This window comes from Phalacrocorax carbo, chromosome 9 (genome assembly GCF_963921805.1).
Source record: "Phalacrocorax carbo chromosome 9, bPhaCar2.1, whole genome shotgun sequence".
Taxonomy (NCBI): Eukaryota; Metazoa; Chordata; class Aves; order Suliformes; family Phalacrocoracidae; genus Phalacrocorax; species Phalacrocorax carbo.
Genome location: NC_087521.1, coordinates 15,153,759 through 15,181,693, shown reverse-complemented (window position 1 = coordinate 15,181,693; position 27,935 = coordinate 15,153,759). Strand labels below are relative to the sequence as shown.

The following is a 27,935-nucleotide window of genomic DNA, read 5'->3' as shown; positions in this document are numbered from 1 at the left end:
TTCTTTCTTGTAAGTGACCTGAGTTTTGGAAATTGCTATGGAAATGCTAAGTAGTGAAGGGGTAAAATACCACTCAGTCTGCACACGACAGATTGTTATGCAGAGTGAATCTCACTGACTGAATTTGTGAAAAATACAAAAGATTTTGCAAGTCCAAGACTGGAGTTTTCAGTCTCCAGGGTGCTCCAGGTACTCAGTAAATAGCAAAAATGTAAGTTCACTGACCTAGAAAGGTTTTCATACTCAGTGAATTGTATAACATTTTCTATTTAAGTCCCCAAAGATAATGTAACCTGGGGCTTCATTCCCACTTTACTGATTGGAAAACTGAGCCACGTAGTGGTAAAACCATTGCTCAAGACCACAGGGAATGGCATCTACAAACCCAAAGCTGGGATTCAGGAACTTCTGGCTCCCAGTTCCATGAATAGCCCCTTTAATTTCTGACCGTCCTTTCACATAGTAGCTCTGCTACAGTCCACACCATTGGATTTCAATTACTTTGTGCTTTCCAGTGCCTTTTAGTGAGCCGGGAGAGGGCTGATGTAGATGCATGAGCCCCTTCTGTCACTGCATGTCAGCTGTGTCAACCTGGGATTACAGCTGGCACTGTTCTTTCTGCAGGCAATAAGATCAGAAAAGCAAAAAGTTGTTGTTCAAACCTCTGATCCCTCAGGCCAGATGTTTGTTTGCTCCCTCTTACTGCGTGCATGTGCATGGGGGTGTGTGTGCACGCACACGTGCATGTGTATGAGAGAGAGACAGGGACAGAGGGTGAGCCAGAGAGGGAGAGATGAAAGAGAATGTATTATAACAACTCTGTTTGACCAGGAAAACTGAAACAGAACTAACCCAGGAGAGAACTATATTAATATCTAGGAGTTCACCGTACCGTGCTGTCTAGTAGGATTCTTACTTTCCGGCAATCTTATTTAGCCTGATTCTCCATCTTTCTCTGCACCACATTATGCAGCTACATTTTATGTATCATCAGATGGCTGAACCAACAGCAATTCATCTCACTCCAGCAAAGGAGAAATTTATCAGAAATTTTTGGTGATAACTACTTATGTTTGGTACCTGGACATTCATACAATCATGGACCTGTGGACACAGATGAGAACAGCTCACAGTATTTGAGTATTCAGACAGGATACCCATGCTTATGTGAGCAGCTGTATACTTTAGCCTGGAATTGTTAGTGAGACCAAGCTATCAGGATATACCTACATCTCTTACTATATAATTACTATTCATGGAAAATGGTGTGGTGATGATTTTAGCAAGAAGCAGGCTGAATATCAAAGAGATAAAAGGAAAAAACCCCACGACTTGGATCCCTATGTGGATGCAATACACCTGTTTTGCACCACAGTATCTCAGGGACAGGGATTTGAAGGCCTGTAGCGAGTGTAAGAAAGTAATATTTAGGGCAATCCCTCGGCCCAGGGTTCCTATATCAGATGCAAGAAGGGTGAGAACAACTAGGTAGCAAGATGGATCAGAGCCCTGTGGATGCTGTATCCTGGCATATTTTAAGTCATCATTCTGACACAGAGCAAGCTGAGGACTGGGGAATCATAAAGCTCATGTCTTCATAAGTTACACCGCATGCCATACTACCACTGTAAAAGGCTAACACGTATATTCATAAGCATTCACTCTGTGTTGCAAGAATTTTTCTTACAAAGAATCCTAGTCCATAGGACTAAGCTATGAGGAAGAACTGAGATTCAGGAATCAAGATCACCAATGGAAAAAGAATCAGAGAGACGGAGAAAATTACAGATGCCACTAAACTGCCTAGGTTTTGGTTTGTCTTGGTTTAAATTTGGTTGAGCAATGTGCTCATAATACAGTAGAGTAACTTCTATCAAATTCCATCTAGAGAGGGAACAGGAATATTTCCACATGATCATGTCTCCCTGAATAAAGTAATGAGGGAAAAAACATGATACAAACATGTACAGCTTATGTGATCTCATATTTCAGGTCACAAAGTAAGCAAAATAGTAGGAAATTTTTTTTAGAAGGATCTATTTTGGGGCATACTTTTGTTGTTGCCATGGTGTGTTACTGTAATTCTCTGAAGCATCAGACACTTGACTGCTCTTCAGCTCAAGAAGCTGATTAGATGAACAAACAGGCTCTGGGAGAACAGAATAGAAGCCATCCCAAATCCAGGACCATTGGACAGAAGTGTAATTTTGACCATTAATGCCAATTTTCTTCTGATGTATTTAGTATTTGCCTGCAGATTTGACATACGGGACATCTAGTCTGATTCAGGAGGATGTAAGAATGATGCTACACTAATTCAACTAACAGCATGCAGCAGCATAATACATATCTCTGTTCTTTTGGACAGCACTGACAAAAAGTTTTCCTCAAAAAATTCTGTCAGTACTTTCTGATAATATCTTCTTTACCCAGATCATATGCAAGATAAAGTATTTTGGCTAAATTAAAACTAATATTGCCTCTGTGGCATGTATTTGCTTGTTAGAACAACCTTTTATGTGACTGTTACATAGCAGTATTAGAGACTGCTACATAAGAATGCTACTTATTCCTTCTCCCCTCTTTTCCACAGCTCAACGACTATCTGTGGGATCCTAGGTGGGAATTAGGTGGTCATGGCTACTTGAATGATGATAATATTCTGTGTGTATCCTTCCTTAGGTAAAGTCCTTCTTTCAATCCTACTGCTGTTAAATAATACTGTACTGTTTGTTCTGCCTGGTTACCTTACACGTCTTCATAAAAAACCTTGTATTTCCCTCTTTCTTAATGCCAAGCAGAAATCCCAGTGCTTGGTAGACTACCACTCACATGGTCTGGAGTGATTTGGTGATGGTAAGACTGCAACTCATGCAGACTGACTGAATTCAGCGTGTCATAAAAGACTGGATCGGTTTTGAGAAATGAAACTTTGACAGGAAGGATTAGTACTGGAAGTTGAAATATAGTCACTTTTTTCTTCTTCTCTCTGTCTTTCCTCTCCTCTGTCTTCAAAGACAGAATTTGGAAGACGGACAAGCCTTACAGCACTTCCATGTAACTGTTTGGGGGTAGGGGCAAAGTGGAAATGTACCACAGCATCATACATCCTGTGGGAATGCAAACCCCGAAGAACCTAGAAGTTAACCTGTGAGTGTAGTGGCAACATTTGCGTAACTTACTTTATCACGTCAGATCCTCTCCCATTGTCCAGTATGGATGCACATGCATTAACATGGGTGTTTTTGCACAAATTCCAAAGTATGTTTGTCTGTTGGTGACTTAATGTGTGTAGGTTTATATCTCAGTGGATACAGGGGACCAAACTGAGTGTTCATATCATGTAGCCGTATTTATCTGTTTTCCAACCTTATAAATATATTATAGATATTATGGCCCTGCAGTGACAAGCTACAATCAACTTGTGATTTCATCAACTTGTCATCCTTTAATCATCCCTCTTGGCAGATCTTTCAACGTATGTCACAGTACTGCCTTCAAAATGTGCTTCTCCAATGCTGTTTTATTAACCCTGTCTTTTTATATGTTTTAGGCTCATTATGAAATGCAGTAAATCTGTCAAAGGCACTTTACATGCCATCTCCAATTCATGCTGATAGGAAGCATCTGAGAGCTCATTTAAGTCCCACAAAATGAGAACAATATGAAAAATCAAAACCCACAAACAAGCGTACGACAAGAACCCTGGGGATGACATACAGCCCACAGGGCTAATAAAAATTCACTGCTCTCATTCCTAACTCATTACCCACTCACAAGGGCATTTGGATAGGAAAATACTAAGACCACAGTGGGATCTGTCAGTACCACAAAGAAATCCCTTCAGCTTGCACATCAAGCAACAGGACTTATTAATGACTCCAAGTAGTCAAGCACAAGATCCATATGCCTCTTCACGGAGGCAACTGGATTCAGCCAAGCTTCGTACTATTACCTTTGTTTCAGAAGCAAGGATTCAGAAGTAAGGAGATCATAATAGTCTCGAGTCTGAAAGAGGGAAGGGATTGCTGAAGGGGCACAAGAAAGCAGAAGCCAGATTTTGGGAGGAGTGGGGGTGGAAAGAAGAGGGAATGAGGAGGTGCCAAAATCACTCCAGAAGAGACAGAGGAAATTTGAGGAAGGAGGAGCCAGGCTCTGGAAGCACAGAGAACTAGTTATTTCCTCTGATAAGGCTCAGCTACCAAACGTTTGGAAATCACTGAAGCAGTACAACATGAGCCATTCAGGGGTACTGTGCAGGGCTAAGTACAAACTTAGAAAGGAAGAACTTGGTGCAATGACTCAGACATCCCGGTTCTGCTTTTGAGTTTTCCTTGTTAATGTCCCAATCAGCATTAGACTCTGCATTACTGAGCTCATGAGAACTAAGAATCACAATATTGCATATTATTTACAGTATCAGAGCACATGTCAGCTGAAGAAAGGATATGTAGTCTTCTCTTAAATCCTTCAGTAATGTTACTATTAGATCATCCAAACTTATCTTCTCTTTCTTGGCTAATGCATTATAAATTAAATAAAGCAAAACTGGGAGAGGTAATATCCCATTAGGCCAATTGATAACAGTTGAAAAATACAGACAAGCTTTCAGAAACACAAGACCTTAAAAAAATTACAGAGGGAGAAAATGAAAATGTCACTGATAAAAAAATCAAGAACAACTTAAATATTCAGAAATGAGGCTGCTTTTTTCAGTTGTATTGGACTGACTCATAAAGACCATCTATCTTCAGTAATCCTGACCTTGTTATAGTTGAACACTACTACAGGTATAACACATTATTCTCCCATAATTAAGGCACGTTTATTTCCTAGATCAGTGTTAACTTTGTTTCACAAATAGGAGAGTTAAGTTACCCTTGTTCAGATGGTCAGCAGGTAGCAAAACACAGAGCACAGAAAAGCTGGTTCAGTCCCGTGCTTTATTCTTGGGAAATCTACTGTCTCCCCATATTCAGCATAAAGCCCGTGAGATGAACCCAAGCCAGCCTGTGCAAAGAATCTGGATGCAACCTTGTGAGACCTCCTGTTTCAAGGACAAGATAGGGACAAATACATAAAAATCAGCAGTCATGGCTGGGAGCTGTTTTCTACAGCTCCCCTCTATGCTTTACATCAAACAAATCCCTGCTAAATTTTGTCTTTAACAACTACAACAATCGCTACATTATCTGAGGAAATTCCTCATCATAACGAGCTCTTATGTGTTTTGTGTAATTCCTTTACAAATAACCTTGAGCCTTGTGTATGTCCTCAATATCTCAGGAGAGGATCTCACTTTCTCCTCCTCTCTTCCTCTCCTGCATGCCTCCCCCTACACCCTCCTCCACTGCCCCCCCTGCCAATTATCTCTTGCTGTCTTCTGGGTGGTTATGTTTAATCTCAGGATTAGGCAGAAGCCTGCAGTTTGCCTTGAACAGTTTATCAGCTTCCAAGAGACATTTACAGGGAGAGAAAGACTCCAGTTTTGATAGCAGTAATTGTATTTAGCTTGTAAGATACAAGGCTATTTATCTCACGGCTGGGAAATCACAGAGGGAGAGAAAGAAAATGTTGCTGATAAAAACTAAATAAAACCAAAAAGAATGAAGAAAAGAAAAGAAACAACACCCTCCTCAAAGTCCCTACAGTAGAAGGATAAGGTGGGAAATGGACTTCATTGAACAAAAAGATTGTGGCACTTGTGGAAGGAGATTGAAAATATCAAGGGAAAAGTGATAAATGGCTTGAGTAGGACAAGAAATGGCCTGTTTCAAAGCAGACTACAAACTCTAGTTCAGTAGTCACAATTGTGTAAAACTCAGGGAATTTGATTTGTAGAGATGGGGATAACCATTTTTAGGGATACTGAGTATCGACATTCCATTTAAAGACAGCTGGAGCTGTGGACACCCACATATCTGAAAATGAAATCTGGTTTTTCACAGACACTTACACAGGCACCCATCATAGGTTGCAGGGTGTCGTACAACATTTAATATTTAAACCAGTTTCAGTTTCTTTGCTTACTGAATGCCTTTTCCAGTCCACATTTCCAGTATCCAGTCCACCCTCCCCAAAACACCTCTGTGCTCCATTTCTCCCACCCCAAAAGCCCTGTAAAACCCCTGATGCTGACCTAACTCAAGTTCTGTTTGGCCTACTGTACTACTGCATTTTGAAGATGCCGACAATAGTTTTGGGTGGGTATTAAAGAAAAAAACTTATGCTCTATATACTTCAAATCTTATTAGGCTGCTACCAATAGTCTAATTTGGTACAATCGAGAAAGCATGCAAGCAGGGCAGAGTTAGCATCATCCCACTGAGAAACACTCAGCACTTTGTTAAAGTATCCAATGATCTTCAACAGCAATACAAAATCCCCCACATTTCAATTTGTATCCTTTTAGTCATAGAAGGCTTTTACTAAAAGAAGGATGAGATGGAACCATGCATATCATTCAAGTGTATCAAAAGGGGAAGACTAACATAAATATTTCACTTGTTTCCACTACCATAATTCCTTCTCTACAGTTAGAACAGATGAGAGAAGACATACAAGTATCTATTAAATCGATAATATATAGATGTTGTATATAATTTCAGCTGTCCCAAAACTAACTTATTGGAAATTTTCTCCAAGATGAGAGGTCATAATGTTAAAAGTAAATTTAGAAAAACTGGTAGTCATGAGATTCTTTCTAGAGTCTCATCACCTTTCACTTAAATGAAAAACTATAACCTTTGCCAAACATCCTCTATTACTCGGGGGGGGGGGGGGGGGGGGGGGGGGAGGGGAAGGAAAGATTTTTCAGTTGGAAGGGACCAACAACGATAGCCTAGTCCAACTGCCTCAGTACTTCAGGGCTAACCAAAACTTAGAGCATATGATTAAGGATATTGTCCGAATGCCTCTTAAACACTGGCAGACATGAGGCTTGTTGACCACCTCTCTAGAAAGCCTGTTCCAGGGTTTGGCCACCTTCTCAGGAAAGAAATGATTCCTAATGTCCAGTCTGAACCTCCCCTGGTGCAGCTTTGAAACATTCCCACACATCCTATCACTGCGTACCAGGGAGAAGAGATCAGCACTTCCCTCTCATTTCCCCTCCTCAGGAAGTTGTAGGCAGTAATGAGGTCACCCCTCATCTTCCTTTTCTCCAAACTAGACAACCTCAAAGTCCTTAGCCACTCCCCACAGGACATGCCTTCCCACCCTTTCCCCAGCTTTGTTACCCTACTGTGGACACATTCAAGGACCTTCAAATGCTTCTTAAATTGTGAGGCCCAGAACTGCACACAGGACTTAATTTGAGGCTGCATCAACACTGAATAGAGCAGGATGATCACCTCTTCTCACTGGCTGGTTATGCTGTGTTTGATGCACCTCAGGATGTGGTTTGGCCTCTTGGCTGCTTGGGCATGCTGCTGGCTCAGATTGAGCCTGCTGTTGACCAGCAGCCCCAGATCACTTTCTGTGGGGCTGCTCTCCAGCCGTTCCTCTCCCAATTTATACTTGCGCCTAGTGTTACTCTGTCCCAGGTGTAGGATCTGGCATTTGGACTTGTTCAGTTTCATCCCATTAATCATAGCCCAATGCTCTGATCTAGCTAGATCCCTCTGCAAGGCCTCTCGTCCCTCGAGAGAGTCAACAGCACCTCCAAGTTTGGTATTGTCAGCTAATGGTGCATTCAACTCTTGCATCCGATCGCTGATATATATTGAACAGAACTGGCCCCAGAATTGAACCCTGAGAAACACCACTGGTGACTGGTTGCCAGCCAGATATATCTGGCATTCACTGCAACCCTTTGAGCCCTGCTGTTCAGCCAGTTCTTTACCCAGCACACTGCGAACGTGCTCATCCTACAGCTGGACAACCTGGCCTGATGGATGCTGTGAGGGACAGTATCAAAAGCCTTACTAAAATTCAGAAAAACTACATCTACCTCCTTCCCTTCATCCACTAGGTGGGTGACCTTTTCACAGAAGGATATCAAATCAAAAGTTGAACAGGACTTTCCCTTTGTGAACCCATGCTGACTGTGCCTGATGATTGCATTTTTTTAAATGCCTTTCAATAGCACCCAGCATAATCTCCTCCATAACTTTTCCAGGAACTGAGGCTAGACTAACAAGTCTGTAGTTCCCTGGGTCTTCCCTCATACACATTTGGTAAATTGGAATAACATTGGCTAGCTTCTGGTCAGCAGGGATCTCCCCAGACTCCCAAGACCTTTGGTAGATTATCAAAAGGGGTCCTGCCATAACACCTGCAGAGTAAACTCCCTCAGTTTCCTGAAAACTTGTGGAAAGAAGCAAGTAGGAACTCAGCCAGCTTTCTTCCCTGTCTCACATAACATCCCTGGTACTAACCAAGCAATTTCAGATCTTTCCACCAAGTGAATGAAAAATATACTGCAGCAAGAGAGACTTCATGTCTTTCACATTTTAGATAGGTAGGACAATCCAGATCACCATCACTTTAACCTGTGCTTCTGGAAAGCATTTTTATTTCAGGCAATGGCAGGTGAGAAAGAATGACTTCATCTCACATAGGCTACTAAAGATGTAGTTCAGTGAAGACTTTAAAGTGACATAAACCAGCCTTGCTGATAAAGGAAGTCATCTCATTTTTTCCTGTCTCCTGAATGATCATTTCCACTCCCATGTGACCACTTTTCCTGGGCCAGTTACATGGTGAATGGCATTAGTAAGGTGATCCCCCTGAGCACAAGGTGAGAAAGAGTAGAGAACAGAACTTTGACTACTTAAGCAACATGAATGTGGGAAGGAGTAATGAAAGAATGAGCTCTTCTGTCCAGCTCCAGCTGTATGCTGTGGTAAGATCCATCTACATCAGCATTTTGGTTTGAATCAGGAGTATGCCTGCAAGGTGTACCTCCCAACTCTCTCCACTTGCTATGCTTGGTTCACATACTGAAATGCTCTCAGGGAATACAAACTGGGTTCCTTTCAAATGAAATTAAAACAGAGGCTGTTCAGGGGCATTGAATCCCTGGCACTGGAACTATTCTGAAGGAAAAGCCCAGCACAGATACCAAGATCTCAGAACCAAGTTTTTGTTTTATAGGTATGCACTTATCAGGCCACAGTACTTGCCAGAGCAGTCAAAGAGCCTCTGGAGTTCTGCTGTCAAGGCTAACTGCCCAGCTTTTCCTAAAACCCAACTTCCTCTCAAATGTGTACTTGAGAGAAAGAATGAAGCACGGGCACAGAGGATGAAATATTTTTTCTTTTATTCAGTACCAATAGAACTGCAAATTAATGTCATGCGAAAGGGCAGACACTCCTAAAAAAAGGCTGAGAGATCACTCAAGAGAATGATAAAGGAGAAAAATATAAAATTTGTATTGGGTGGATGAACTAATGAATCCTGATAAGGATCCAGTTGTTTAATGCTGTCCTATTTCTGATTTTTAAAATGCATTAATAAAATCCAGGCTACAGTTCTCTTCTTGAAATGACAACCTCTTCCTGCCTTTTGCCTCCCTTCCTTTAATCCTTTAAAATGTTACTCCAATTAGACTTTATTTTGGTGTCACTGATACTCCTGCTTTACAGCTTCTTTTCACCTAGTTTTGTATTTTTCTGCAGAAAATGTCATCAGTGCATGGATGAATGAACAGGAATATTGGACTTGTTTCGATGTACACTACAAATCTGGCAACACACAAAGTATTTCTTTGCAAGCAAAGACAGTGGACAGAGGAAAAAAATCTGTCTAAGAATTAATGAAAACTTAGGGACTGAGGTATCCCAGTTCTTTGTCAAGACAGAAGATTTGTTTTTAACTCTTCTGAGAATTGCTGACTCCATCCCAAACCTCAGATCCTTAATTTAAATTCTTCTATCTCACTTCAAGATGCCTCAAATTTGATCGGTTCCACTGTAATCTGAAACAAAAACATGTCAGATGCTTCCTCTTCCTGAACTAGATTTCCTATCTTACCTACTCTTGGTCCAAAATGACTCCTACTTCATTGCTATAAAGTTTTATTTAGATACAGAGAAGGCTCTCATCAAGAACCTAAAAGTGAGAAAATAACAGTGACCAAGGACAACCTGTTATCTGGGGTGTACACCAAAGAGTGAAGGCATTTGAGACAAGAGAAGGGAGGCAGCTATGGAAAACTGTACTTCAGGGCATAAAAATTCATATGTATGTTAGCAAAAGGTGTATGCCCTGACTGAGAAGTACATTGTGATGACCAACTTAATGAATCAAGCATCAAGGAACTGGCTATCAGTACAGCCTATGGAAAAAGCCCATCTCCTTATTGTGTACTTAAGGGAGAGGAGTACGGACAAAACTAATGCAAATAAATCATAAATAGCTCAATGCTTTTGGCTGAACTGAACCATGACAGCTGAATTGCAGATAGCAGCCCCAGTGCTAATGCTGCTACTTGCCATTACCCAGTTCTTAGGAGGTTTGTCTCAGATACCTGTACTGAGCCACTGCTCAGAGTCTTATTGCCCAGTAATAGAAACTCTGGCAGTCTCCAGCTAAAACACACTGGATTAGACTGAGTCAACCCAACCACAAAGCTTTTTACAGAGTTGAAACTCTGCTGAATACCAGTTTGGCCTTGCACTCAGTACGAGAAACCTTAGCGCAAGTTTGGTCTGTGAAAGACAGCAAATTATTCATTTCAAAAGCTCCTGTTTGGTCTTCTTTTAAACCATTAATTGCCCAGAAAATGGAACTGATAAGGGTTGGTTTTCTGTAGTTATTGGCTCATTGAAGCTTTTAGTGAATCTGAGGCATTCATAATGCCTCTTTATTATATGAATATTCTAGTATTTAATGTGAATTGAGATCAAGCCACAGCCACAGTCCTTTCCTCTGGGAGGGATGGAACACTGCCCTCCTCCCTTGGTTATTTTCCCTAGCTATGTAGGAACTTTTTTTTTTTTTTTTTCCTTTTTCCCTTTTCCCTTTTAAAATTCAGATTAAAAAGTCCCTTTGAATAAAACTGGTAAAAAAAGGGAGACAGGTTCGCACACACAAAGTATGACCCCATAAGCCTTATTTTCACAGGGACAGGCTGAAAACTTCATCATCTACAAACAACCAGAAACTGAAATACAGGCATGGAAAGGAAAAGGTGTCTGGAATATAAAGGTGTCCTTTTCCCTTGGGGTACAACTGCATATACTCAATACTAGCCCAGAACATAAGATTAATGCTGTTTCTATAAAACCATACATCTTCTAACAAAAACCCAGGAATGTCTTTAGCCAAGACAGAAGCAGAGGGTACTGAAGTAGTCTCTGAGTGTGATTTATTTTCCCTTTTAAAAAAAATCTCTAAAGCAATGAGCTGAATATTTTGTTTCTTTACACCAGGGACTTACTACAGCAAGTAATATAAGAAGAAAATTTATTCATGGGGTTTTTACTGACTGTAATTGGCTGCCAACTGGATCAGAGGTATTTTACCACAAAATAATTGATGAAAGGAGCAGAAGAAAGATGCTCAGTTTGGGCCCCTCCTAGCGACACTTCCCCTCTAACCAATGGATAGCTGAGCTAGAATCTAACTCAGCATGTCTGTCATGGCGTTCTTCAAAATCAATTATTTCACAGAAATAAGAATAATTATTAAAATTTACTCTTTTGCATATACATCACCAAAACACTGACAATGTGTCATGTTAAATACGTGCTAGAGAGCACCACAGGATAGATCACTCATATTAAGAACTTTCTTATGCGTTTTCTGAGTGAGTGGAAGAGATTAAATTATCCCTTTGGAGTAATTTCTAGTGTAACATTGCATAAATAATTAGGATATTTCTCATAATTTGAGGTTAAGTAGCTTCTGGGCAACTCCTACACAACTAGCAAATTGCCTCATGTTTATTACAGAATTCTTCCTTCTGTCCTGGGTCAGTTATATACAACCTAGAAAGGAAGAACTGGAAGTTGGTTAGACTTAATACTGGAAACCAACAGGATGATCATGGCTTACGATTCAGCATAACAACATGTGAATAGAAGAATGTGGTTAACATTGGAATTCTTTCTTTGTGCTCCTCCTGCCTTTTGTAAACATCCACGTCAGCAAGACTCAGCTATCTTATTCACTGTCAGCATCACATACAGCAATTTGTTTTTCACTTGGAGTGAGTTTGACCTTTTAGCATGGCCACATACAGTATTGCAAGGTTGCAATTTGCCAGTGGTGGGATAAAACATGGGACACAGACTCAAAAGTAAGTTGTTCCCTATTCCTGGTAGATTTAAGGTGATGATTTCCAAAGAAATACTGGATTGTTCCACTGCATTTTGACCTAAAGTCAACTCTTAGTTGACATTTTGGCTAGATTTTGTGTCAACCTGCATATCTGCAAACCTAGAAGGGAGAGTGAAATTCAGATGATGAAAAATTATGAGGCAAGCACAAGGTCTTTCCAAATACTTGCCAACTTAATCTTCCACATTCCCTACATTTCAGCTCTCTATCTGTATAGACAGTATCTTGGGAGTGGCTAGAGTCACCTCTCCTTTTTGTAAGGTCTTTTCAAAACTTTCCTCCCTTAAATAGCTAGAAATTATCACAAGTAGCAAACCCAAGTTTGTTGTTGAATTAGTTTGTAACTCTCTGCAGACCTAGAATTCACTTAGAGACCTCTGAAACAGCAGGATCTATGTGCATCATGCCACACAGTTGGCATGCTTATTCTTCCAGTGTAAAGGACCGTTACTGTGTTTTCCAACAGACAGAATATGCACCACCAGGCTGGTCCATTTATTGCTGAGATGAAGCAACAAAGATTTATATAGCAACCAGTTGTTATTAGACATTGGTCTGTAGGTACAGATACACTCAAAGAGGAAAACAAGAGGAAAAAAAAATGTACCTGTTGGGTAGTGTTCATTCACTGGCCAGCTATCAACCTGAAGTGTGGCATTGCCGCCATTCCTGGTAAAGCGTACCACATGGTATTTGCCATCATTTACAGGTGTGCTTTCCTCTTTAATAGAGATGTCCACTGTGCCAATATTGAAGACCACACCAATCTTGCCTTGCTCCTAAAATAAAAGAAAAAGGAAACAAATGCTTGTAAAGTGCTGCCTACTAGGAGGAGAATGTTCTTGGCCTATAAATCTCTAATGGGTAATTGTGCCAGCAGGTGGCACTGAAGAATACACAGAAACATCGTTTTGAGCTTTGTCAGCACACATTTCATTGGCTCTGCTTCAATACAAACATTCTCTTTTGCACTCTTCTTTACAGCATTCACCTGAACATAGTGACTCATTTGTTCCATTAAAACATCACTGAAGACAGGTTAGAAATCAGGCAATAAACCCTAGGATATGTGGATAAATAGTTATCTGAGCAACATCTCTACTGATTGTTAGTAGTCACTTGTTCAATTGGCATCTGAAATGCAGCCACAGGCATACTCTTTCCCAACAACTGTTTTGTTTTGTTGTTCTGCTTGTGAAACAAACAGCCCCCACCCCAAACCAATAACTGTGGGATCCAGCAGGCAGAAAGCAGTTACAAGATGGGTGGAATTAGAAGGAAGCAAACATGTAATCAGCCAGCTTTGACCAGGCGGAGGGAAGCTAATTGCTTTTAAACCAAATGGAAAACCTTCCAGACTTTCAAAAGACAGGAGTGGCCAGAGTCTTTTACTTTTCTGTATCACACCCAAGCAGCACCTTACCAATAAAGCAGTCCTCCATAGTGTTTTCCCAAAACTTTCCACCCGTCACTGACTGAAAGGGAAGAGCATGCAAAGGCAGTTGTTCTAGCCGTAACACTTCCTCCTGCAGCTCCCCTCATGTAGTTCCAAGCAACAACCATATTCAATGACTTTAGGTTGTAAAATACACACCTAGAGTATATTCAGATTAGACATCCACATTCAATACTGATTTAAACAGTGCCAGAAATTCCCATCACTGTACAATATACAATTAACGGAATGCATCTTCAAGCCTTCAACAAGGAGAGGCACAGTATACTGGTGTCAATGTTTATGAAGGCATATTAGGTGTTCTGCATGGATTCAAATCTGGTGCAGACAGGCAAAACTAAAATGTATCATATAGGAAGTCAATACATTTGCTAGCCATCCATATTATAAAATTGACAATAGCTTTGTTAACTGTCTCAATAAAAAAAATCAAGGAAGAAACAACAATAGAGAGTAGATGTCCATTTCGTATCCAAATACAGCCTCTTCAGAACAAAACTGAGGCATACTAAAGGGACAAGAAACAATTTTATTACTGTTATTACTTACATATCTGCTTGGTGGGCAAAGGACTCCATTGTTCAGGGCTGTTACCCTGATTGACTTCACTACATTCATGTTAGCAAATCTCAGCAATAAGAAAAAACCTCTCCTCTTGTACTTGAGGGCCACCTCAGATTGCTCTCCTGGAGTTACTCCAGTCTCCTGGTATCAACAGACCTTTTCCTTAAATCCCCTATGTCTTCCAGTTTCTCAAAGAGGCTTTCCTGATTCCTGCTTTACCTTACATTTCAAAGTTAACTAATACCAAAATACTCATCGCAAGTTCCTTATATCTTTTTTAGACTTTTCCTTAACACCATCCCCCTTGGTTCTCAGACTACAACACTGTTATTAGGAAAGGAAAACAAACAGTCCTGTAGCTGAAGAGATCATTTGAAAATTTGGACTGTGCTTTGACTACTTGAAGTTTAGCACTGCAACAGTAAGCACCCTGTTTTTTCTCTCATTATAATGATAAATATAAGACTCTGCTAAATGTATGCTGGGTAGCAACAGTCTCGTGCATTCACACTGCTATGCTTTGGATAAACTTCCCTTCAAGATATCAATAATCTTTCTTCACTGGAACACGGGATAAGTTGACTGGTTCTCCCAGCAGATGCATGAACTCAGATATAATTTGAAACCAATCAACCTTTCTTCTCTTATGCTACTCCAAAAACAAGGGAGTTTTCAGTGAACAGAGATTTATTTCAGGTAAAACCACTGCTGGCACAGCTTTACCACTTATTTGAAATATGAAATAAGCGATCTCCCAACACTGCTTTAATGCATCTTTTGCAAGCAACCATATAATTATCTTTATCTGCATGGCAGATAGCAAATAGCAAGCGATTAACTTTTGCTCAAAGACGCAAAGAATGTCTACTGCCCAGGTAACATGGCTACCCACTCCATGTGGGTTTGCAAGGTGCTGCCTTATAATCAACCTCCTGAACAACCTCTCATACAGCTTTTCAAATGCTATCAATACATCAATCTTCTTTTGCAAACTGTGGCCACTCTGAGAAGAGTCCACCTTGGTGAAGGCATAAGGTGAACAGGGAAGACGAAGAGCTGTGCCTTGTCTAATGGAATAGATCACCACCATCACAGAAGAGAAAGGGATTAAGAAGCATTAAGCAGGGTGAAAGCTGTGTACCTTCAAGCCCTACAGGTTTAATGAGGCAGAGATAAAAACTTGCAAGTGGGGAAGGGGATGGTGGGAAGTTTAGCCGATCTCCCCTGCAGAAGAAGAAAATGTTTCTGATCTCTCCTTTGAGGAAAAGGAGATAGTACCTTTCACCATTCCCTTCCCCTGGGCTTGAAGAAAAACCCTATTTAAAGGGCTAGTGATAACCCATCGATAAGAGGGCAAACTGGGAAAGAGATAAGCTTCTGGAAGTGGAGGACTGCAAACCACCAGCGGCCTTTTATCTGCTGGAGAGAGGAGGGAAATGAGCAAACTGGTGCCACCCCCGTCCGAAGCGGATTACCACCCGCTCCCACAGCCAAGGGAACACAGCCTTCCAAAAGCAGGGTAACACTTTGTTGCAACTGAGAAATCAAAAAATTTGTCTACAAAGAAATCATGGGCTTCACTGAAGGCCTACTCCAGCTCTCTTCGGTCCCCGCCTTGGGCAGAGCTGCCTGTGACTCTTTAACACAAGTTTTGCATAAGCACAACTTCATGCCAGGTTTTGATACTCTTACTTGGACTGAGCAGGAGCTTGTCATGAAAATGGTTCTGTTCCAATTGCCAGGATAAAACACAATATAATACAATAAGCCAAAAACAGGGCTACTGAAGCCACACTGCACCCACAGACTTCAAGATACACTTTATTCATTACATTCTATATCTCCAGGTCACCAGATGCTACCAAAAAAAAATAATCAACAATTAGTTTATGCATTCCTGACAGAAAAAAAAGTAAAGCAAAACACAAAGAAAATCCTACAGCAAAGAACAGTGACCATAGACACAGGGGGCAAATCCAGGATTTATTTTCAAGATCTCTTCAATTCCAGTTTCCTGTACTACAACACCTCATTAAAAGCAGCTTTTACCAAGCCCTACCCTCCTTCTAAATCTGAAAGACAAGCTTTACCGTTAAACTTTAACACTTCATGATGGATGTGACCTTTCCCTCCTTTCCCAATACATTCAGCTAGTAGATTTTCTTTCCACCTTACCAAACACAGGTATTAACTAGACCAGAAAGCATGTGACAAAGAAAGATTTACCTTTGAGCCACTATCTGTAATGTTTATTTTGTACTTACAGAAAAAAAACCAAAAACCTAACCATACAGCAGGTGGAAAGCTGAATGCAGAGCCACACAGGGTGCAAGTTATGTGCTCCAAAAGGGCTAAAGAGGATTTTAAAAGACAGTGTGCATTTTTTCCTCTCTGCATCGGTATTCGCTGGGCTGCCCCAAACATTTTCCATGACAAGGAGACCATTATTTAATGTTTTTGAAACCTCCAAGTGACATCAAGTGCTGACACTATAGCTTGGAAAACTGAGAACCATTTTATTTATAAATAAGAAGTGAACTCAGCATTCAATCTGTGTTTTACTTCTTCCCTTCTTTATTTAAGGCTACTCTGCCAAAAAGGATTTTTAAAGTTCGTCAAGAATTTATCTTTTGCTGATGTTTCCCATAAAATTGCTGCCCTCAAAAGACACATTACTGTTTCCTCACAGTCCTTCTGGAGATAAACTTCTGCCATGATGTCTCTAAGAATTCAGGCAAATAATTAGGATCACATAATGGAATGGTTGTAGATAAATTATATGAACAAACAAAAAAAAAAGTACTAAAAAGAACGTACAAGGCCTCACCTTGACCTCTCTATTCTACACCATGTCCTTCCACACACTCCTGGCAACGGTTTCTTGTTATATGCACTGTTACCAAAACATTCTGAACATTATTAAATCATATAAGAGCTAATCTACAGTCCAGATCAGGGATATGCAGTGTATTGCTTGCCCTTAAGCATTACTTTGCTTTGGGCAACTTTTTCTTTTACCTTTCCATGAAATAGATTCTTCATCTGTGTGTGACAGAGGGGTGATGGTCACCCCTCCTTCTAAGCTCTACAAGCCCTGTAAATCCAGATATGCTTTACTTAAAGATTGATGATATCCTGACAATCCCAACCATTTCATCCCTGAGAGCAACTACAATCCAAGAGGAGCAGGTCCTAAGGTTTTCTTAGCTCCTACTTTCAACTCCTCCAAAACCCAATCCCTTCCTCTGAAGGGACCTCAGGAGCATTTCTGAGGTCGGACATTTTTGCAGACATATTTCTTCTTTTGTTTCCCTCCACCCAAGGAGAACTACTGCCTGTCTGCATGCAAATTGTCAGGCCTTTGTTTTCTCTGTGCTGTGCCTTTACATTTTGAAGGCACATCTTTCTGTAGCAGACCAGATGGAAAGAAAGTCAAATTGGGGTAGCAGTGATTCTGTAAGATGAGCAGTTGGAGTGTGTTAGAGAGGACACACATGCGAACAGCCACATGCACTGTGTGCTCTGAAAAGGGCTTTACCTTCAGGTCTCCTTTTTCTTAGTCTAAAATTCAAATTATCCAGACAGAAAATATATACCTGTTCCCTGTGTACAGAAAGCATTTAATTTCAAAAACCAAAAGAAAGAACCCCAAGCAATAGGACAAATCCTACTCCTAGCTGCATCAATATGAATCGATAGTAATTCTGTTGAAGAAACTCAATTCCTACTGATGCAAGCAGAAGCAGAGTTTATCCCAGTATCTGTATGTTGTTTTGTTTCTTTTTTCTGAAACTGAATGTGAAAGAAAAAAAAAAGCATTTATAAAACACAACCAAAAGCTGACTAGAATCCCAGGATAACTGTGTTTTCTCACACTCATTTTACTCCATCATTTTTTAATAGTTGCTACTGTGCAGACTGCCTCCTCCTCCCACCCTGGCTGGTTCCAACATGACTAGACATCAGCCCAAACCTGGCAGACAATGATCCTAGTTACTGCTTCCTGAAGACCACTGCTGATTTTTTTCTGTGTTGATTTAAAAGTGATACAAGCTCTTTCAGTAATACAACTGGTTATGTATGTATGGAAGGTTTTGTAAACATTTTTTTTCCCCCACAAATGCTACGCCCATACGCTTCAACTCTGCTACCCTGTAAATTCATGAAAATTACTTTATTATCTTACAACTCCAAACACTGCTGTTCCTGGAATGGTTTCTGTCTACTAGGCTCTTCAGACTTGCAGTATATGTTTTTTAAAAAGAGACTGAACTTTTATTTCTTCCTCTCTGGAATTTTTTTCCACTTTAAGTCTTTCTTTGCTTGATTTTCTTTGGGGTTTGGTTGGTTAGTTGTTGGTCAGTTGCTTGTCTCGTGGGTTTTATTCTTGCTTTGCCTCAAACTTGATTCTGGATCTTAGTTCAGCTGTCAGATCGCTCGCTTTCTGTGGTTTGGGTGACCTTGCACAACAGTGCTAAGTGTAGTGAGGTATCCAGGAGAACTGAAAGTATAGATATATATTCCACAGAGCATGTTCACTGATTACTACATCATCAAATCACTTTATGTGAACTTTGACTGTAAACAGAAACTCAGAAAGTTCTTTACTGATTAGAAAGGTAGCAAAAACCAGCATTGTGCTTACAGGAGCCTTCTGAGCTGCAGCTAGAACTAAATGCATAGCTGGACAGGCCTTTCCAGTATAGGTATATCAATGGATTTAAGAAGAGGAAATATTAAAACCTGTATTCAGCAGAGAGTACAAGGCAGTTACTTCTACTCCACTCTGTCTGGTAATATTTAATGTAATTTTCAATATCACTGGAAAGCAAGTCTGAAATCAGAATTCAATATATACAAAACTCTAGAGTTGGGTAAAGGGAGAGCTTACTGGATGAAGTCTTCCTTTACCTAAATCATGATGGCAGGGGAGGCATGCTCAAGAACCACTACAGCTACCCTGGCAAATATAATAATCAACAAAACCAGCAAATATTAAAGAAATGGCAGGCAGTGAAGCTCACTTGTCTTTGAAGCTCTTAATCGGGGTTCCAACACTTTCCAGTTATTTTGAAACAAGTAAAAAAATGTTATTAAGGTGAAAGGAAGTACATAATTTTGGCCAAATTTTGAGGGCTATTATAAGGAGCAAGAGGTGGGTTTTTGTTATATACTGCTTGTTACTGCTTCTTTAAGGTCCTGAACCAGATCTACTAAATGCCAGTTACAAACCTATTTATCAGAAAGAATGATACACACAGAGGACAAAATAAATAGAAATTATTACCCTTCGGGGCCATGGTTTTTAAAAGAAGCAATTCTCACAGATACATAATTTATAAGGCTAAAAAGGACAATTGTTATAATCTAGTCTCCTCTAAAATTTTATATGAAGCCATATATCTTGTCTGAATTGATTTGTTGTTGAACTATAGCATATATTTTAGAACAACACTTATTTGTGATTTGTACGTTTACAGCTGAGGAAAGAAGCCTTGGAGTCACTGCAGTTGCTTCTTTGATGAGACTGGCCGAATGCTGAATATGGTCAAAAAGGCAAGTGGAATGTCAAGGATTATAATGAAAAGGAACAGCGTACAGAAGGAAAAATCTCTGTTACAAGTTAATGGTTCACCTCTGACTTTAATTCTTGAAGACACTACACAAATCTGTACAGGCTGTCTCAAAAAGAAAAAGAAGATATAAAAGATTCAAAGAAGTACTATACTTGAAATTGTATATATAAACCCATCAAAAATAGAGATGACTCGGCACTATTTTTTTTTGTAAAAGAGCTATAAATATGTAATAAAATCATTTGGTAATAAAGTTTAAGCAAAGGAAGTACCTTTTGAGACAGTACTTAACTGAATTGTGCGACTTGCTGTCACAGGATGTTTTGGATGCCTAAGATACATTCAAAAATAGACAAATTCATGGGAGGAAAGTCAATCAAGAGCCATTGAATACAACAATGTGAATATAACCTCCTGCTCAGCAGTTCCTTAAATGCAGATCACTACCATTTCTTTTAACTTTACTTCCTATATTGAAAAACTATCTAGCACCATACTTCTATAAAATGACTTGTAAGACTGTGATCAAGTCAAAATTTTCTTGAAGGTTCTTACTGATTCTTATTCACTTTATAAAAAGTGGTGAAACACTGAAACTGGCAAAGATTAATGAGAATCTAATCTTTTTTACCGAAGGTTTAGAAAGGGTAGTTTAGATAAACATCTGCCACGGCCAGACTGCTGTATTTAGTCCTGCCTCAGAGCAAGAAAAATGCTAGAGCAGATGACTTACGGTTCCAGCTTCATCTTTCTATGACTGAAAGCTCTCCCCCCAGCTTTACAGAGCATAAGGGAAAACCACTCAGCTCTCCAAATTTCTCACTTGAAAGCAGGTTTTCCAATCCTTCATTTAATCTTCCCCACGGCCCCGAAACTCCTTCAGTTTACTAATACTTCTCTTCAAAGGTAGACACGAGAAATTTTTAACTTTAGTTTACAGAAATTAAACAACCACTTTGGTTTTTCTGTTCAAAGACCACATCATATTTTTTGGCCACAGTCTTACCATGGGGGCTTTTTCACCACAATCAACAGTGTTATTCAAGAGTGCTCTCTAGGAGTGTTCCTTGTATTGAAAGATGACCTCTCCTCTCTGTTTTGAGACACATTACATTATTTATCTCAAGTAAAATGTGTGCCAATTTCCTTGTTAAGAGCTTACCAAGCTTTCTAAACTGCCCTTCATTTTTTGCCAGTTGACTGTTTATCTGGGACACAGACTATTAGATAATACTTTTTTAATGGCCCATACTACAAGAAATCATAGCATGGCAATACAGTGCTACTAAAGTATGTCTTACCCTTCCTGTTCTTGAATTGCTTTTTTTTGACCAAACACCCTTGCAATAAGACAGAAATACTGAGCTTCCAGTGGTATGTGAAATGGCAGTCCTTTTGCTTTACTTTTACCATACCTCATTCTTTCCCTTCGTCTTTCCCTCTTGTCTAATAAAAGTTTATTTTACAAACAAAAATATCCTGGAGACAAGCCAAAAAGGTGGACAAGAAGCTCAATTCTGTGACAACTCTACCAGGGTCAGGAGTGATTAAATAAGTACTATATCACACACGAGATATTTGGCCAGAGAAGAGCATGAATGAGATACAGAAGCTGCTTGGTTTTTTCAGCCCAGATAAAGCTCTTACCAGGTGCAGGGTATGTATCACTGCAGGCTTTTAGGTATCATTAATACAAAATATCAACAGAATTACACTTAGGAATTTATTTAGCACCAGGAGTTTCCATATTTCGTGTAAGGTAATACCATCAGTACAGGTTGAGACCCTTCAAATATTAACTCACTCATAGAAATAATCAAGTCTAGTTAGAGTCCATGGCTGAAAGACAGAAAATATTTATTTTCTACTTTTACTGCTGCTCTGCCGTACCTTGAACAAGCCACTTCTGTTTCTCTCCCTTCATTTTGCCTTTTTATACTGCAAAGCCACAGGCTTATCAAACTATATATGTATATTATCTACCACAGTGGAGCCCTGGTACCCAGTGGGGCCTGCAGATGTTGTTGCAGTACAAATAATTAATATCACACAGAGTATCCTGATCTACTGTACCATCATTACCATGACCAGGCTTATACTAAGCTCACCCTAAACCCATTTCCTCAAAATCTGGGGAACGCTGTGGCACACCTAGTTGCTCTTACTTAAATCTGACACCCACTGAGCAAAGCCTAGTAATCAGTGATATTCAGCTGTATTGAAAGGGAGGCTTGCTTCTGTGCTATTCAGCACCTAGGATTGTCATCCCATTTAAACTTTTCTTCCCATGACCTAGGAAAGCACCAGTACACTGCCAGTCAATTACTGGGTGATAAAATATTACAAGAAATACATGCAGGTGTGTTTAAGGCCACACAATTTGTGGAAAACAATTGTTGTTATACAGCTGGTAAAGCTCCAGCCATGAAGCTGTTAATCCCTCGCATGTAGGGATATCATAATGCAAGTAAAGGAAGAGAAATTAGCAGCATGCTGAAAAGGGGCATTTCCTAGGGAAACATAATGTAAAAGGAATTAAGAAAGTGATATCTGTCCATTGGTTCACTAGCAAATACATTATTCAGATAGTTAATTTGTTCCCCCAGTTCGCAATGCGCATCACAAAAACCTGCCCTATCTGATGGTGTGAACTCCAATTACAATTATGATAACACATTCTGATGGTGCATTTTGAAAATATTGATAGTATATCCTGGAAAGTTTTGTGAAATGATACCTTTTAGATATGATTCTGGACTATGGCAGAAACAGGAACCATTCCGAATGTTGACGTCAGCTTCTGTTTTTCTGAAGGACTGAGCCAATGCACGCTGTGTGCTGCGTTTTGAACTCAAAGCATTCCCAATGTGCTGCACTCCTCTGCATTACAGAAGTTGGCTGATTAAAAGGAGGCCTTTACATTTCTGTTTCTAAGTGCTGCCATGTAACTCACTCTTCAGATGAAAATGTGATGAGCTGCTAACATGTCACATCCAGTAGCAAGTCAGATTTTAGCAGGGCACAAGAATAAGTAGCTTCCTCAAAAGCAGAGAACTTCCAGAAGAAAATATCTCCATCCATCTCAAATGTCTCCCTTGGAGTTTTAATCCACTGGGTAACATTGCCAACAATTTACACTGACAGAAGCTAAAGTGGCAGTTACACAAAATACAGCATCGAAGATCTGATACTTACAGGCAGTGTGGAATAAACTAAGTACCTTAACTACTAGCCTTCCTTATCAAGAGCATTGGTACAATCGTGAGATGTCTGTGTGCTGAAGGCACAGCATATATCACTCTCTAATAGCAATCAGGGCTGTCTGTCTCAACCCATAACCCGCAGAAAAGCAAGCACTTGTCAAGAAGATGGCATTAAAAAAGGACCTGCTGTCTGACAAGAAAGGTGATCACAAATATCAGCTTGCCACCATCCAATTAACCCAAGCACAGTAGATATAGAAGTGCAAAGGCTGAAGAGGCTTTGGACAAAATTAATCCATTTAAACTTGGTTTTGCTTAGAGTGTATTTGTTTGTAAACTCTCTTGTACCCTTAATCGTAAACAGTATGGTAGGTTTTCAGAGTGTTCAAAAAGAAAAAAGTGCTCAAAGGTATTATATGACTGAGCACTATATATTACTACATTTTCCTTTTTCAGTGTGGCTTTTTAATAGAATTCTAATAGAATTTAATGCATCCAGGGTCTATGTTCCTTTTGAAATCTATTAAACAGATTTAATGAACTGTATGTAATACCAATAGCATATTATAAACAAAGGAGTGAGTCTTCTTTACCAGACAAGCAAGAGGTTTGAGCTAAGGTTCAATAGGCCTCTCCAATCAGACAAGATGATGAGGAAAATACAAGTATACGTAAACACAAATAGTGCCTGGATTCAATAACAGGCTATTTCTAGCTTTTCAAAGCTTGATTTGTTTAAACTGCAATATTTTTTTTTAAAGCAGGTGTAATGTGGCTTTTGAGATGTGGCTGGACTTCAGCAGAAGACTTTTCCAATCCTGAATCGAAGAGGTTTCCTAAGATTTTGGATGGGATTAGAAAATAGAGATTATAGTATACATGAACAGTACATGAACACTGCAGTATAGGAAATATATTTCTAAGGAAAATACCCTAATTACCAAAAATAATTTACTTCTCCACAGATTTTAATAACTTTCTATGACAGAGCACTACTTGGTAAGGAACAGTGGAATATTACATAGTGATGGAAAAATAGAAGAGAAACACATAGTGCTTTTGAACACACAGCTCACAAAGGAGGCCACCAGTACCACTTGCATGTGGGAAAGCAGAGACAAAGAGAAATGACTTGCCAAGGTTTTTCAGGAACCAGGAGCGGTTACAGGAACAGAGCAAATAATTAAAAAGTCCTTTAATTCTTAGGTCATTTAATTCTTGTCATTTACATTACCTTGACTTTGCTGCCAAAGAACATTTCAAACATTCATGTTTTACTTACACATAGGATGCACTAACTACTAAATAAATTCACATAGAATCCTCCAATTTTCTGTGGCAGCCTTTATATGTAGCTCAATATATGTTTTCCATGATCCATTGTTGGGGGATCTCTGTCTAGTATTCTGTGGTGTCTGTTTCTAGGCCCTTCAACCTCAGCACCTCTACCCCCAGAGAGACACTTGGCCCCTCCAAGCCCAAAGGCATTTTTGTGTTCATCTTCACAAAAAATCAAAAGGCTGCATCTGAACTGTGTTGGAAAGAGCACCTTACACCAAGGCTGAATTTTCCTATGGAGAAAAGATGAGAATTTTACTGAATCAAGATTGGCTGCTGGGAAAAAGTTACAACTTGCCTATTTGCATATTTGTTTTGTGTTGTGGAGTTTGCTTACTGTAAAGCTGCTTGGCAGTGAGATCTGGCAGAGACCCTTGCCAAGTTTGTATTATGTTAGGTCAGAACTCCTGATGTCAAACTGAAACTTGATTATTGGGAATGTATGTCATACAGAAAGCTGGAGTACTTCCAGGACTAAGTTTTTGGCATAGTAGGTGTGGGAAGGAGTAGAGTAAGGATAAGATTAATGTCACAATTGCAGCTTCTGTATCTCTTTCTGATATCTCCTCCTCTGTACCTTCTAGGAAAAAAAAATAATGAGATGGAAAAGGACAACCAATACATCAAAGGAAACTGCTTTCTTAGGACTGTGCTGAGAGCCAAATCCTATTGCAATCGCAGCTGCCCTTAGACGAGGAGGGTCCTCTAGATTCTCTAACATTTTGAAATCAGTGGGAGAAAAACACAAGTGGATTAAGCTTGAAGATGCACTCTTTGACTCAGCTTCCCCCTGTGTACGGCCACTCATTCACATTAGCTTCTGTGGGAACAAACTGTTCCATCAGGCCTCCAGGAAGAGACAAAGGACCACATTTACAGACAATCCTCTGCTCATAAGTCATTGTAGGTACCATTAGGAACACTGAGGCAAAAGCAGCTCAGGGCATAGGAGGTAAGACCAGTACCAAAACAGCCCTAAGATGTCTATTCCTTTATCAGGGCAGAGTTTTTGTGAGTAAACTGAAGTAGCCAATGGAATTTAGAGCTACGGGACTGTTGTGATTTAGACTATACTGTTTGTGCTTACATATTGGAAGGAAAAATTTTCTTGCCTTTGTCCAGCACGCCGTGATTTGGTGACACTCAGTAAATATTACCCGACTACAAGAACAGAGTTCCTCTCCTTGTTCATTATTTTCTCAGCATGCTGTTGAAATTAATAGGTCAAACCCTGACATTTGTATTCAGGAGAAAGCCCTACAGAGGACCCAGATCTGAAAAAGGATTTAGCCTGATACTGTATGTTCAGCACAAAATATCATAGCCTTTAGAAATAAAATTTTAAAGAACCACCATTTTGTTTAGGGAAATAAGAGCAAGATGTGCCTTATCTCATCTTTTTGCAATGATATGACTATAGCCCCAGCTCCCCAACTTTTCTCCTTCCTGCACAATCTACCCACCTGACTAGCTCATTGGGAGAGTCAATTAAATTGTAACAGGTTGATTGTGTGAAATAAAAACTGAAGGAAAGATAAGGGTGACGGATGTCTGTGGCCAGGTATTACAGCTGTTTGTCTGTGGCGGTTCTTCATGCCGATGGAGGACAGTATTGGCAGCATATGGCATGGGAGTTTGGGGTTGGAAGGCAGATACAGCAGACTACTGATGAAAAGAATTAAAACCAAAGCAGCATGGTGGCTAGCAAGCCAGTCTGACAGATTGAACTGTTGACCACCTTCCTAGTTTCTGCACCTCTACACCTTACTCAGACCTCTAGGATCCCACCTCCGTTACTACTCCGTTACTACTTTTATCTCTGCCTGCAAAGAGGGAAACAAGAAGCCTTAGCAGGAAAGCTGCTAAAGTCAAAAGCCATTTGGGCATATGAATCCAGGCAGCAGCCAGTCAGTGGTGAGGCTGGCCTGGGTGAAAAATCTCATAAAACACTATGAATACTGCTTGTTCCTTGAAAACCTTACCACAACCTGGATAACTAAGTGCTTTAGAAAACAGTCATTTGGGCACTTTGGTTGGTGGGATACACAGAATCATAAGGTGATGGAGATCAGCAGCTGTCCCTAGAGGGAGACTCTCACTAGAGCTTCAATAGTAAGGCACATGGGATTATGGCATGCCAGGCCTTGGAGAACAACAGGATACCCAGTACATCACAGAGTCATCTGGCCATTGCTGCCTCTGAAGCCAAGGTCTTATCTTTTGCACTAGCTGTGACCTACATTCCTGTGGGACTAAAAGTTTATTGCCATTTCTTTTTCTCCTGAACAATTTTAACACTTGTCCTGGATAGCCTTTGTTGTCACATGGTTCTCCTTGTCATATCAGAGTCTGGACTTGTTTCTTCTCCCAGTAGATTCCCTGTTTCATCCCTCTTGGCATCTTTCATCCTCTTCATTTAAGACGACCCAAACTACACTGTAACAGGAAGGGGCTTCTCTGAAGCCTGGTAAAGTCTAAGAATGATTTCACCGTACACTTTGTGATATAATTTATGAATGAGCTGGTTTTAGTGGACCATCTTGATATGCAAATATTGAACAGATCACTAAAAATTACCTGCTTTCTCAACGTTACTGGTGGGCTTGTCTATGCCCACACATGATAGTGTAAAGAGTTAGTAGCCACATCCTTTCCGTATCTTTGCTATACCTGTCCTGTGGATAGACTATGGCCTTCAAGAACTTTTTAAAGGGCAGCTACCAGCCAGCTCAGTAGAAACTTTAATACTGCCAGTTTAAAAATAAATACTTCAGAAATTAAATAATACCAAAAATGATGCCATTTACCTCTTCGTATGTGAAAGCCAGTGCTCCAAGAAATGCATCTTCAGATCCAAAAGATCATTCTGTAAACTAGTGTACAATGCTAGTGACACAGTCTTGTCAGTCTACAGTGTAAAGACAACTATACCAACAAAACAAAGCAGACAGTATGTGTATGGATGTGGGAGCACTTCAGAAAAAGGAAATAAGGAATTCTGGCGTGGATTCCCTGTGTTTGTAGCTATCTTGCGTTCTAGGTTTTCTCATATTATGCAGGAAAAAGACCAGAAAAGGAGAATATTCAACAAAACAGGATGTGTCTGCTTTATACAACATTCCTGTTTTTCTCTGTGGAATCTCACTGCTCCTCTGAATAAATGTAATTATCCTCAAATTGCTTTGCACCTCATTATAATATTAATAATTGAAGACATTCCTGCAGAAAATGCATACAGTTTTTTGGGAATGAGTAATATGAAGAAGTTTATGCTGATCCACCAAACATGAGTCGTGTTCTTATACCAAAGCAGAATGCAGTACACCACCTAAGTGAAAGAAGCTCCAGGAAATTCAAACAACAACAGCTCGCATGCAGAGATAACCCATACTACAGCTTTAAGGCTGGATAAAACAAGCAGATTGTGGTTCTCTATCGTGATATCACAATGGTCATTTTTCACGCTGGAACACAAGTTAACCTAACTACAGTCTCCCTAAATAGATAGGTACA

The 27,935-nt window shown here is 39.9% G+C and overlaps 1 protein-coding gene across 4 annotated transcripts in view; it reads right to left on the bottom strand.

The window, feature by feature from the left end:
• NRXN3 (neurexin 3) overlaps positions 1–27,935 on the bottom strand; it is a 971,499-nt gene that overhangs the window by 127,630 nt on the left and 815,934 nt on the right. For all 4 annotated transcript variants that reach the window (XR_010374442.1, XM_064460500.1, XM_064460498.1 and 1 more), the window contains one exon: positions 12,893–13,064. Coding sequence is in view for 3 of the 4 variants with exons in the window: in XM_064460500.1 (XP_064316570.1) it covers positions 12,893–13,064 (172 nt within the window). In the remaining variant the exon portion in view is untranslated. The remainder of the gene's footprint in view (positions 1–12,892; positions 13,065–27,935) is intronic.